Source organism: Nasonia vitripennis, chromosome 4, assembly GCF_009193385.2.
Source record: "Nasonia vitripennis strain AsymCx chromosome 4, Nvit_psr_1.1, whole genome shotgun sequence".
Classification (NCBI taxonomy): Eukaryota; Metazoa; Arthropoda; class Insecta; order Hymenoptera; family Pteromalidae; genus Nasonia; species Nasonia vitripennis.
The window spans coordinates 12716231-12729520 of record NC_045760.1 but is presented as its reverse complement, the minus strand read 5'-3'; the positions used below and the strand labels follow the sequence as shown (position 1 = coordinate 12729520).

The 13290-nt window shown below is 42.3% G+C and overlaps 1 protein-coding gene across 6 annotated transcripts in view; it reads left to right on the top strand.

Moving 5' to 3' along the window:
* LOC100120012 (hemicentin-1) overlaps nucleotides 1–13290 on the top strand; it is a 126654-nt gene that overhangs the window by 30169 nt on the left and 83195 nt on the right. For all 6 annotated transcript variants that reach the window (XM_031928760.1, XM_031928757.1, XM_031928759.1 and 3 more), the window contains one exon: nucleotides 2412–2544. In XM_031928760.1, the coding sequence (XP_031784620.1) occupies nucleotides 2501–2544 (44 nt within the window). In that variant the 5' untranslated portion in view covers nucleotides 2412–2500. The remainder of the gene's footprint in view (nucleotides 1–2411; nucleotides 2545–13290) is intronic.

Below are 13290 nucleotides of genomic sequence, written 5' to 3'. Positions count from 1 at the left end.
CTCGCGGGAGTGTCAAGGGCTTTGAAAAGCCGACGCCGCACACCGACATCGCATTTCTCCTGCGTGAACTAGCAATGAATATATGTTGACTGTCAACTCGTGAACTGAAAACGCAAGTAAATCAATTATGCGAGGCGTATATATATTTCAATATGAGTTGGCTAAAAAAATGTGCTTTATTGCTCTATCTCTCCGGCGCGCTAACCACCAGTCATTGCCTCATAGCTGCGTCGTTCTTCCCGTGTGTATTTATGTTTACAGACATTTTTCGTTATGTGTACGAGGTAGTTTTTGGAAAGTCGTACGTGAACAAACTCGGGGTAAAAATGCGACTGCTAAATAAAACACTAGCCAAAACACGTAAATATAATACAGTGTGCGAGGAACCGGCACATGTTTCGCAACAACAAACCACTGTGCACTTTTCGTGGGTATCTGCGTTATACGACAAAATTCAAAACGAGTCGAGCAACTCGAGAGGGTGACGTCAGTGGCATTATATGAGCAAAAGAATGAAACAATGCCGGTGGTGTGGTATATCCCGCGTGCTGTGGCGGCACTCGGTATAGGATAATCTCTGTACATACGCATTAGAGCGGGAGAAGGATTCGATGATCGCTCATAGAGTATCGCATATAGGAAACAGAGCGAAGAGGTATCGATGAAAGCATCGTTAGCGGCTTTTACTATAGCGGCATTACTAATGCGTCGGAACGTGTTTACACGGCGACATACGCCGTGTCGGCCGGCGCAGCGCTTATTCGAGCACGCTTTCAGCTTATCCATCCGCAGCTTTAGCGCCACTCGAATCATCGAATTCCGGAGAGTTAAGATCGAATTTGTGACTGTCAAAGGGACTAACCGTATAGGTGCCATGCGATTAATGCGATATTATTCAATTTACAAAGCTCAAGCTTCCCATTAAACGTACCGAAACTGTCGTTCGCGTCATCGCGCGTGAGCTTTCAACGCAAATCTCCCGCACATAACATTGTATATTCCTCTCTCGCGGAATCTCGACTATATATACCTGCGCGCATACACGAACAAATCGTCCTACTCTACTCGCGCGTAACTGTTCTCGCAAACTGCGTATACATACGTATAGCCGCGCATACAAAATTCATCGCGCCTCGCGGTCGTAAAGCAGAGCAATTTTTCGTATAACTCGCCGGAAAATGCCGGGCAATCTTATTTGTCAAAAATAAAACCGATACATTGGGCGCTCGGCGCGCGCCTTCACGAAAGCCCGTTAAACTTGCTAAAGGGGGTCGAGGGGCCATTAAGAAAATATTTGCCAGCCATTCGCTCTAAAAGCACCCGCTCGCGCTGCGTATACATGTACAGATACACGCCGGTGAGCGGCTCTCCGCCGCATCCATCCTGTATACGCGCGAGATATCGCCTCCGACGTATAACGTTATAAACCGTTTGAGGATGCGAGCGCGAAAACTCTTAGGCGTAAATGCGCCGGCGTTACTCGCGGGCTGCCTCTCCCTCAGCTCCTCTGCACATATACGAGCTACACGCGAGGGCGGCGCATTATATGTATGTCGCGTTGACGGCCTGCGGGGGCTGTATTATACGAGGCGCGCGTGTACAGTAAAGCGTTTTTACTCGTGTGTGTGCGCGAACACACATGAGAATTACGCGCCTGAAAGAGAGAAGCGTCGCTGCTGCTTTTATACACGTAACCGGCTGCTGCAGCCGTGCTTTGTTAACCAAAAGTTACGCTTGAGCGGACTTTACCGCTCGGAATCGCGTTCGAGCTCGGACTATTTAACTGACGAGCGCCGCGCGCGCCATAATTGAACATTTAAAATGAAAATACGAAGCGCGATAAAATTCGCCTGGGAAAATCCGGTGTATGTGACCGCTTCGCGCGCTTTAATACTTTTTTTTGCGAATTAACTCGATGGGGCGAGCGCGCTTTTATTCCTGCCTGTAATGATTGCGCGCGACGCGGAATGAATGCATATACGCGATGGAATGGATTCAGCGCTCGTTTCGACGATGTTAAGGCTTCGAGATCTGTCGTGCTGGCGGTATTTTTGTTCGGCAAGTTGTCGGCTCGATGGAATTACTCGCGCTGCCGAAAAGTCGCTGAGCCGTGTAGAGCATGCATATTCAGAAAAACTTTGTCGACTTGTACGACTGGCTTGACGCTTTGACGAGTTCTCTCGCACTTTTATACGCATATACTCTCGCTTGTCGTCGTCATTTAGGTTAATTGGAGTACTTGAATGTGTAAAGTTGCGTTAAGAGAGAGAGAGAGAGAGAGAGAGAGAGAGAGAGAGAGAGAGAGAGAGAGAGAGAGAGAGTTACGCGGAAAAAAGCCACGGGCAACGATTTAAAGCTAAGTCGTAGTGTCGGAAATATAATAAGACAGAGATGCATTTTTCTTCTTACAGTAAGTATTATCCCGGTCCAAGGAGTGGTGGGACAAACTGCGTACCTTCCCTGTGACACACACTCTCGAGATAACAGCGACGTTGTTACGATGGTGCTGTGGTTCAAGGAGTCCACTGCCGAGCCTGTATACAGGTAATTTCATTTTTTATTCTGACGTTTCCCGCATACCATATGCGCGCGAGCTTGCATATCGCAAGCTTTGAAAAACTACTCCAATATATCAAAAGAAATAACACACGTACTACACGAGATGCACCGCGTTATTGTGAGTACGCGGACCGAAAAGTATGACTGTAACAACTAGTTCTGAATCGCCCTGTTACACCTGTGCGAGTATTCACTGAAGCGACGAACGCATTTAGAAATACTCCGCTGGGATGTATCATCGGGAAAACTAGCTAAACTGTCATCTCATTTTAGCCTCTCGGGGGAGCGGAAACTCGCGGCGCACAATATTTACAAACGGTAACAGATGACGCGCCACCAGAGATTCTACTTCGGAAGCGCGAATTTTCCAGAAGATTTCTATAATCCACTTTACATATCGCGCAAAGCAAAATCAACGCTGGCAGGAGTTTTGAGGCCGATAGCTCGTGTACATATACATACACGTATAACGAAATGAAAATATTTTGACGATATTGCAATCGAGTGTTCCTGTATACCCGTCGACGAATGCTTGCGTCGAGAGCGGTTGCCACGCATGTGCGAGAATAAAGCCATATACACGGCCCATTGAAATTCGATCATTTCGAGTGTACTTTTTGCGTAAAATGAATACTCGTCGTGATTAAAGCGTGAAATCTAAATGTAATTACCGGTGTTCCGGCGGTAGAAATGTGACATTTAATTCTTGTAAAGCTTATGCTGAACACACGCGTGTGTCGTCCATCAAAGAGTTTCCTCGGCAAATCGTGTTCCCCTCTCATTTGTCCTAATCATCTTCAATCAAACAAAAAACAAAACAAAAATAGATCGTTTCGCCTAGACAGGCGTAAATCCGATGACTGATCGAGATCACAGCTGCCGGACTATTGGCGCGAGTTCCGCTGCCGCGGCAACGCATCATCCATCCTTCTGCTGCGATGTAAAATCACGCCGCGACAGTGTGTACACCTATACACACAGGTCGTACCCGGTGTATACGCACACTAGGTTGGCGCATACATATAACATCGTCCACTTTGCTTTGCAGCCAGATACTCCGTCATAAAGCCCCGCGGCTTGCCTAATCAATAGCAGCAGCGTTCTACATTTAATAAGCCAGCGAGACCCGCAATATTGAGGCAGCGCCGCGAGCTCTCACGCAATTTACATTATCTATTAGGCGGACCTTCACCGCGAAATGGGCTTTTGGCTTTTTTACTCGAGTAAGGCCTGTGGCTCGCTGGAGTTTCGGTCGCATTAGCCGGCGGGCTGCTTTTTAAAAATTACGCTTATTCTGACTTTTATAAAATATCAATGCTTTTTTCTCTCAATCCCACAGTTAAAATCTTGCTTCAATTGACACTTTTAGTCATTAGTTATTTAGATAGCAATTAAGACCTCGGTAAATCCTGTTCTTCTGGAAAAAATTTTACCGTAATATTACAATCCTTAGTGCAGCTGATTTAGTATGCATTTTTTAAAATCGCATAAGGATACCAAACAATCGCATAAGGTACCATATAAGCCGTGTTTATTTTCTTTTTAAAGTACTACAACATGTAATATCTTAGCTTTTGAATTTCTAATATTACTTAAGTACAGGGCATCAGCCAGAAGAAAATTAGCTAACAAGTGAACAAAATAAGCGAGTGATTTGCTTTTCAAATTAAAAATAGATAATAATAATAGTGTTTTTATTACAACAGTTTTCAGCTCACCCGAATTCGTTATATTATCTCGAGTACAATTTCCCTGTTCCACAGACCTTGTTGCAATACACGATGCATCGTTAAACTCCACATGCAGCTCTATAGCAAAAAGAGAAAAGAAAGTCTTGGAAGTATGTAACTCGGGAAGAGTGCACCCGCAGTATAGAGAGTAATTCTGAGGCGAAAAAAAAAACAAGTTCCGCAAGCATTTATTTCGTCGTGTCCTCTTACTCAAAATTCCGTGTACTCTCTCACCTTAAAGGCATAAAGGCTACATCTCGAGTCGCATAACTGAGACTTACTACTTATATACATACAGCTGCCAAACTTATCCAGCTCTAGCCCGACGAGGGACAAACCTTAGTACAAGTATGCGCTGCAGTGCAGTGGAATTTGCGAAAGAAGAATCGCGCGGGTCAGGGTTCAAAGCCAAAGCGCGCCGACAGCTACAGTGGCATCCGGGATGAAGTCTCGCTGCGGAAATGCTGATGCTATCGAGCCAGAAACGCTGAGTCTGGCTTCAGCAGCCAGAGCTTGCAATATACTGAGCGGTCGGCTCTTCTCCTCCTGCGCTGTACCGGCCATCTCTGGCTTCTCATCTTACTCATCGATACGTTGTGTGCGTGTGTATGTAGCCAGTCGCCCATTGTCTCAGGGCTTGTGCTTTCATCGACTGCAGACGCTAGCTGGCAGGGTTGCATCCGTCATACATCGGGACGAGCCACACGTCCGGCAAACATCGATGCCGATCGAAATCACCCCCTCCCCTCGCGTTTATGTTCGCGTAAACAGTGCCGAAGCAGCTCCAACGTTAGACGGCGCAATTGGCCCAGACCGTGAGAGCTTGTATCCACGCACACGACCTCCTTCACTCCGCATTCACACGACGAGCTTGCAGCAACTAAGGTGGGGAGAGCGAGAGAGGACGCTACACTATGCAGAACGTACGTGTACGCAGCAGTGCGAATTATCGCGCTATTGTTCGCGGGCAGCGTAACGACGCAACGCTGGCGGTTCACGAGGCGAATTCGCATGCCGCGCATGCAAGCTCCCCTGAGCTTGCACGTTTACCTGTACACGTACACGGCAAAAAACGAGCTGGAACACTGGCCTTTCCGCGCGGTTTGGAGCCGGTACACACTCCCGACTTCTATACGACAGATCTCGCTGCTTAGATAGTGGAAGAGAGACGACGGTATTCCGTGTCGCGGAGGGATGAGCGTGTGCTTTATTGCGGCTTCAAGCTGAGAAGCTCGTCTCGTCGTCCTCGCAAGGAAGAAACCCGACGTTGATAGCTCCCGGCGCGTGATAAACATCTCGCTCCGCGGTTTTCGGCTGTGCAGTGTCGTCTCGCCACGCTCGACTTGATCTACTTAGGGGACGTTTATATTGCTCTTGGATCGCTGTACGCTACGAAGGTCTCTCAATTCGTACAAGTGTTTTTATAACGAGAAATTGCGAAAAAGAAATTTTGAGCCTCGTTTTATTCACGCCATCTCCATCTCCCTCTATATATCTCTCTGTGTTGCAGGAAAAGTTTTATTAAAGAGAGTCGATGGTTGCTCGACCCGAGTGCGTTGATTTGATTTCACGAGGGCTTTTTATTACGAATTCAACTCGAACGTGGGTTACTCGATCTTCCCTTCCCCTCCCTTTTTGTTAGAAAACTAATTCAGAGAAAATGGTAATAAAACGCGTAAAATTGGAGAATCCGCTTAACGATAAGGGATACGATACGGCTCATAAAGTGCCTAAACTCATTATAGGCTTTGACGCGGAACGAGCGTTTTGCATGCATAAGCGTAAACTCGGTTATTATCGCGAAAAGCCAGCGCGGGCTCATTTTTCAGATTCACATAATTTTCACTTACAGCGGCTCATCTAACTCGCCGTCCTGCATGATATTCGTGTCTGTATATTTTCAATTTATTTTTTCAACTCGCATCAGGCGCGGGGCTCGTTTGCATCTGAAGAAAAATCGATGCTCGCTCTCACTAATACGCGCTGTTAGAAAAGCGGCGCGTATATGAAAATTTAAACAGCTTCGCCGATAAATGAGATCAGTGTCGGATAATGGGACGGAAGGTCATTATTATCGCCGGACTCCAAACTTCGTTTAGCCGCGGCTTTTGATAATTAATTGTAAAAGGCCATTTTTGGCCATTATTATTCGCTGCATCATTGGGACAAAGCTGGCTTATCTCGTTGAAGCAGATTAATATGGCAGCTAAACGAAATGAGTGAACAGCGGCAGATCGCGTATATGGTATAGCCGCCGCTTCTTTATGCCAGTAATTTCATGATTCATCAAAGCAATATAACCTACTAACTCGTTCTATTTATCGAGATAAATAACTCGCAACGCAATTACCATAATCGAATAATTACGTTCCACATAGAGCTAGTCCGACTATTTTCGGCTTGTTCCATTGAAAGCTCTACACGCGCGGCCGCGTTTCTATTTCTCGTTCGATTGAACCTGCTCGAGCAGCACTTTTCTTCCAGCGCTGCGCGGTCGAAAGAAAATTTTTTAAAAGGGCTCAAGTATAGGCTACTGCAGATCCAGTAGATTCCACGAGGAACTATAAGTATACCGCTAGTAGATAGGCTATAGGCATACCAAAACATAGGCATACTAAAACACCCCCTCTCCTCTCAGAGTGTTTTGGTACCCGATGGAAGAGGAGGGATCCCCTCTCTCTCTCCAAGATACTAAAACACCCTCTCTCCTCTCAGAGTGTTTTAGTACCTGATGAGAGAGTGGGAGAGTATCCCCAGTCTACCCCCGTATGTATTTTTTTGAAAGCCTATAGCGTTCTTTCAATCCCTTCCCTTGCATGAGCGATTCAAAGTTTTCTCACCGCCTACAAATGCTATTGGCTGCTTGTGGGACCACCCCTAATTTTAAGTCCCAATTAGCTTTCCCAGAAAAGCTAGGCAGTTTTCCTTCCAGAGATCCGCTTTTAGCGATTGACAAGTGGCGTAGAGACAATGGTCACAAGAATGCACTCAGACCGATAGGCCTGCAGAGAGCCCGAAGATGAACATGAGCTGATAGGACTAGAGAACGACAAACAATACTTATAGTGATTGACGAGTAACCTAGAGGCATGCACCAAGACCGATGGGTCTCGTTTCGCTAGCAGTGGACGAAAATGTGTGAGTGTCGCAGATACCTGCAGAGATGAACGTTGTAAAGGCTTTTAGCGTTTGACGAGTGACCGAAGAGGGCCGCAGGAATCTACGAACTATACCCGCTGGCAAGACCTTTCTTTTTGTTTCGCTACCCACGGTGAAAATCAATTATTTTTTGGAAAAGGTCTGCAAAAGTGCCCATAGATTATCTCACGAAGGCAAGTGAAATTTTTATTTGACGGGGAGGAGCATGGTCAAGGGAGGTGTTTTTGAAATTAAGGGAGGAACATTTTTCTCCAATTAGAGGACTTTTCAGGAAAGTGGTGGGGAAAAGAAGCTCAGTAAATCAGAGGATTTTCGGCAAAATAATGAAAAGTGTGCTCCTGTTTTCGAGTATAAATAACCCCTCAAGATACACCGGAGTCAGTCACAGGTTTTCTTGCAAGCTATCAAGAAAATATCTTTGAAGAAAAGTTCATCAATGCAGCCTTCTCGGAGCCGACGAAGTCTACAGGATGCTCAGGAGCGTATACGTTGGCTGATCGCCAACGCACCGACTCTCCTGACGATGCTAGACTACGTGTCCTAGGCCATGGACATAGTAGAAACATGTAAGTTAATTTTCTTATTACTCCACTTTAAAGTCACGAATTTTTTAAGTTTTTAATTAATTTATTTGAGTTTTTTTAATGTTGCAGTGCCGCAACCACCGAATGCTGCTTTGCAACAATTGGCGCCGCGACGATCGCCGGCAGCTGACCCGCCTCGACGATCCCCGGTGGCTGACCCGACGCGTCGATCGCCGGCGGCTGTCCCGCCTCGTCGATCTCCGGCGGCTGACCTGCCTCATCGATCTCCGGCGGCTGTCCCACCGCAGCGATCCCCGGCTGCTGACCCGCCGCGGCGATCGCCGGCAGCTGACCGCCGCAGCGATCCCCAGCTGCTAACTCGTCTGGACGATCCCCAATGGCTGAGCAGCCTCGGCAATCCTCGGCGACCCGAAGAAGACGGTCTCGCTCGAGCTCGAGCTCCAGCTCGAGTTCGAGTTCAAGCTCGAGCTCTAGTTCGAGCTCCAGTTCAAGCGGAACATCATCCAGTTGCGCATCGTGCAAATCCGTTAAAAGTATACGCGATCTCAAGCGGATTCCTAAAATTACATCCTCGAATATGAAGAAAATGTCACGTCGTGCGATTTTTCCAATTTTTTCAAAATCTTAAAATTTTATATTTTTTTTTTAAATGCATAAATGCGTACGTGACGCATTTTCAAAATAGATCCGAAAATGCGGGCCTGAAGAGAGAAAGCGAGGGACAGATATCCCTATCGTAAATCTCTTGAGCTGCGCGCATCGACGCGAGGCATCAGCGGATGCATTAGAATAGCGATAGTAAAGTTTTTCTGCGCATTAGTCGGCAGGAGAAAATATTCGGGGCGTCGGACCGAGCGCAATTTTATGACGAGCAGCTGCGTTTGCTCAAGCTATCGGCAGCGTCTAGAGCGACCGTAATTAAGACAGCCTACGAGGCTCGGACAATTTTTTTTTTTATTGCAGGGACAGTTTCGGAAAGTACGCACGCTTGCAGCTGTGTACTGATCTCGGAATTTTCCGCTTTTTGTCAAAGTATGAAAACTTATTTTGTTAAAATTCGAAATATTTATTTAGAATTCTTTTACATCAGGCTATTGTATAAACTATGCATTTTTTTTTTTTTTTTTGAATTGCATACGTTCGCTTTTAGCAATAGATTTGGTGGGATAGTTCTATATAAGTATATATATATATATATAAATGCATAGTTTGTTTGCAGCTTGTAGTATAATTATAATTTTTCAAACAACAAACTGATAACGCGATCTATTTATTTATTATTTGGCACTAAACTGTATATTTTTCGATTTATACAGTTCGCTTCTTGTGCATAATTTATGAATGGATCAAATGTCTATTTGTTTATTTCTGTCTTATATTTTATTGTAATAATCGGTCGGTGTGAAGCTACGATTGTTACAGTAAGGTATATTATTTGGCAGAGTTATAATAGTCGGTCGGTGTGAAGCTACGATTGTTATAACGATGCATTGTAAATTTATTAAATACTAAGAATAATAAAGTAGTTAAATTAAATATTGAGGCTGCGGACAGATAAAATGTACAATTTTCATTAGTAAATTCAATAATAAACTCATAATAATTTTTCTTAAGAATAATGCGCATAAAGGCTTTACTTTTAAGTTTAAGTATAATTATTTGGTATCGGTTTGTAGAGAATTTTACAAGCACTAACATTTTAACATTGATTATTTCACACAAAATTTCATTTAACCTTCATTTACAATAAACAGAATGCTTGGAAAATTCGACACAAATTGGCGTGCGCGTTAGCAACGGTATTCGCGTGAACCACGGTTGTAGAGGAGAGGGCGTAGGCGGACCGAAGGGCCTGACCTACGATACATAGGAGGAGGAGAGATGCGGAAAATCGGCGTAAGTGAGGGAAAGCTGAAATATAACGGCTTCTCTCACTCGCTAATTTTCGGCATCTAGGCGGAACGAGACCCCAACAACATCGAGGAGGGAGGATTCTAGGCCCTTCGTGCTGCTGAACTTCAGTTTCAAGATCACTCCGGTCCCGGCTCTCAGTCAGCACGGTTAGTTTCGCGTTTGTACGCGAAAAGATAGAATCACGCGCTCGTACGCGGTAGACAGAAATCGCGCTTGTACGCGATAGAATAGTTTTTTTTACGCGCTTAGTACGCGTAGTGTTAGTTTTTGCGCTAAGTCGCATATTTTCCATTTTTATCTTATTAATATATAACCTAAAATCAAATAGAATTTGTAGTGTTTTTATTTTGTGACAAAACCTTCCTTCAACGAGGTCCAGGTGAACAGCAGAAAGAAAAAGTAAGTAAAATATTTATTAACTGTCCTAACTCTAAAATCGTTCCTAAAACTATCGCTTGGGTAAATGAACCGATAACACCGGGTCATTTATCCCTCTCTCACTCATCTAGAACTTAAATCCGAGTAAGTCCGGGTTATTTTCTAGAAGATTTCTTTTCATTTCTATTCTTTTTTAAACAAGCATTCAAAGCACCCAGCTATTGCACGAAAGTGCAGGCTAAAGGTGTAATTTATATTAAATAAGCGCTGTAGCATCGTTGGATGTTACAAAAACACAAATGGTAAAAATGTTAAATTTATTCTAAAAATGATATAACTTTATTTTAAATAAAATAATAATACCAATTTGATTTCTTATTTTTACAGAACAAGAAGGCAACGAGCAGAAGAAGAAGAAGGCAGGAGAGAGAGAGAGAGACGTCACCAAAACCAGGAACATCTACAATGACTTCAAGTAAAAATGCTTTAACAGTAAATTAGTTTTATTTTGTATTATTTTTTATACAATAAATTTATTTTTTTGTTCGTTTAATTTTTTCAGAGGTTACGGCAACAACAGCAACAGCGACCACAGCAACAACAACGCAATTTACCGATGATTATAGATGATGAGATAATAATAGATCATGTAAACCTAAATAAAATTTACAAAAATTATAAAAAAAAATAAATTTAAAGAACTGTGAACACCTCACCATTAATTAAAACTTTGAATTCCGGAAAATTCCCGCCAGCGCTGACCGTTGGTTAACTGAAGCTGATGCGCATGCGCGTCAGCTCCGGTTAACCTACGACGGACACTGGCGGGAGTTTTCCCAAATTCAAAGTTTTATTTAACGATAGGTGTACGAAATTTTTAGAAAACTTGAAAAAATTGTAAAATATTTAAGAAAATTTAGGTATGATTTTTAAATTGAATTACTCTGCTCTTTGTCTTCGGTTTAGTCTAAGTAAATAAATAAACTAATCTAATAAATTGACTACGTGTGAATAAGAGGTGATGACAAATTTCAATCCCTTTTCAAATTAATAATAAAAGTTTTCATATTTTTTATAATAAAAAATAACAACTGTGTACAAAATTTTAATTTTTCTAAACAAAATCATTTTATTCAATAATTTTTTTCATAGTACATTTCAATAATTATCAACTTCGTCTTGACTAAATTTTTCAGACAAATAATTTAATAACCATGCTGTTATTGAAAGAGCATTATGGACGGCACATGATGGTTTTCTTCTAATAGAAAGATGATGGTGCAAGCAAAAGTAATTTTTATTACTTTTTATGTTCTCGAGCGGAGGGCATCCAAGATCTTCGACATTACATATTAGACTGAAAAAAAATAATGAGGATAAATTGAAGTATTAAAAGCATGAAAAAAAGAACTGAAGGAATGTATAAATACTTACGTATTCGGCAAATAATTTTTCAACCACAGTGCTTTCTGTTCTCCCTTAACGAATATATTTTTAACATCTCGTGTAAAGATTTGTAAGACATGTTAAAGTCGATGGTATGGAATGTCACCAGAATTCCATTCAATTCCATGGTGACTTTTTTTTAGCCAATGTATCATACATTTTTCTTCCTCGGTAAGTTCTTCCCACGGCATTGGAGACTTCAAGAGGTAAGCAGTTGGTAAAGCTGTTTTTCATATGTTGAGAAAACTAATTTCCTTGAAAATGAAAGTATCCGCAGCAATTCTTTGAAATCCTTGTATGGCAACAATATAAACATTTTCTTCCAGATATTTCAGTATGGTATTTTGAAACATCTTTTTGTATTCACACATTGCAGTCATCTTGCAGCTTCGTAGAGTTAGTTCTATAAGACGAATTTATTGTAAATGAACAGATGAATTTTGTCATCCTGCTTATATAAGAAGAAACTCCACCTTGGTTGTCACACAATTGGTTGTCAAAAAGAAGCATAGACCTCATTGGTCTAAAAATAGAAAATTCATCCCCTCCCAAGAAAATATCCTTTCTCCTCGTCATGACTTACTCCTCAGCTTTTCAATGTCGAAGATGACCACTTCTCATTGGAGCAAAGATAGAAAATCCATCCCTTCCCAAGAAAATATCCCTTCTCCTTGTCAAACTTCCTATTCATTGGTAGTTTCTAAAATTTTCCTCCTTTTCTTTCGTGGTCTCGTCTATATATAGCAAGAAATTTTACTGTGAGGAGCAGACTTCATCTACAACAGTACACGAAACTAGTTCTTTATACAATTCTGTTTTGTGAGTGTTAAGTGAAAAAGTAAATATGGCTTCATTTCAACTTTTTGAACGCCTTGTTGAAGTAGTGCGTGATACTTTGCGAAATATACATGAAATGAGCAATAATGATATTCATTATTGGCTGGACATGTCCACAATAAAGGAATTGAACGAAAAAATCGACAAAGCTAATCTTGCAAGAGGACAAAGGAAGAAATATCAAACTTGTATGACACATCTTTCATGTGTGCAAGTTCAACTCCAACAACATCTTCAGCAAGGAGGTGGTCTACAATCGGAAGAAACTGAAGCTAGAGTTGAGTGGCGAGATGTAGAATCAGCATTTCAAAATCGAATTAGAACAGGTGTAGTTGTAAACATAAAGCATGTAGACATTCTACGTTTTTTTAACGATGCGCAAAAGCTCTTCAAGGTTAAAGTAGAAGATTGCTTGAAGGAATATAACGCTGTAAAAATAAATTCTGACTTTATCGCAGAATTTTCTATGCAAAAAAATGGTGAGGAAACGACAGACATTTTATTTTACAAGTGAAAGTGTTACAGCATTCATGTCAACGAATTTGGAAGAATGGTTCAAGGATCATATCAAAGAACCTATTCTCACCCAGCTTGAAGAATTCCAGGAGAAGGATTCTGGCTGGACCCTGACGAGTATTATCAGTTTGTGTATCAATATGAAAAAATATTCTCCAATCAAGGGGAATTCCTTCATTCCACTTCCAAAGTTTATAGAAAAGAAA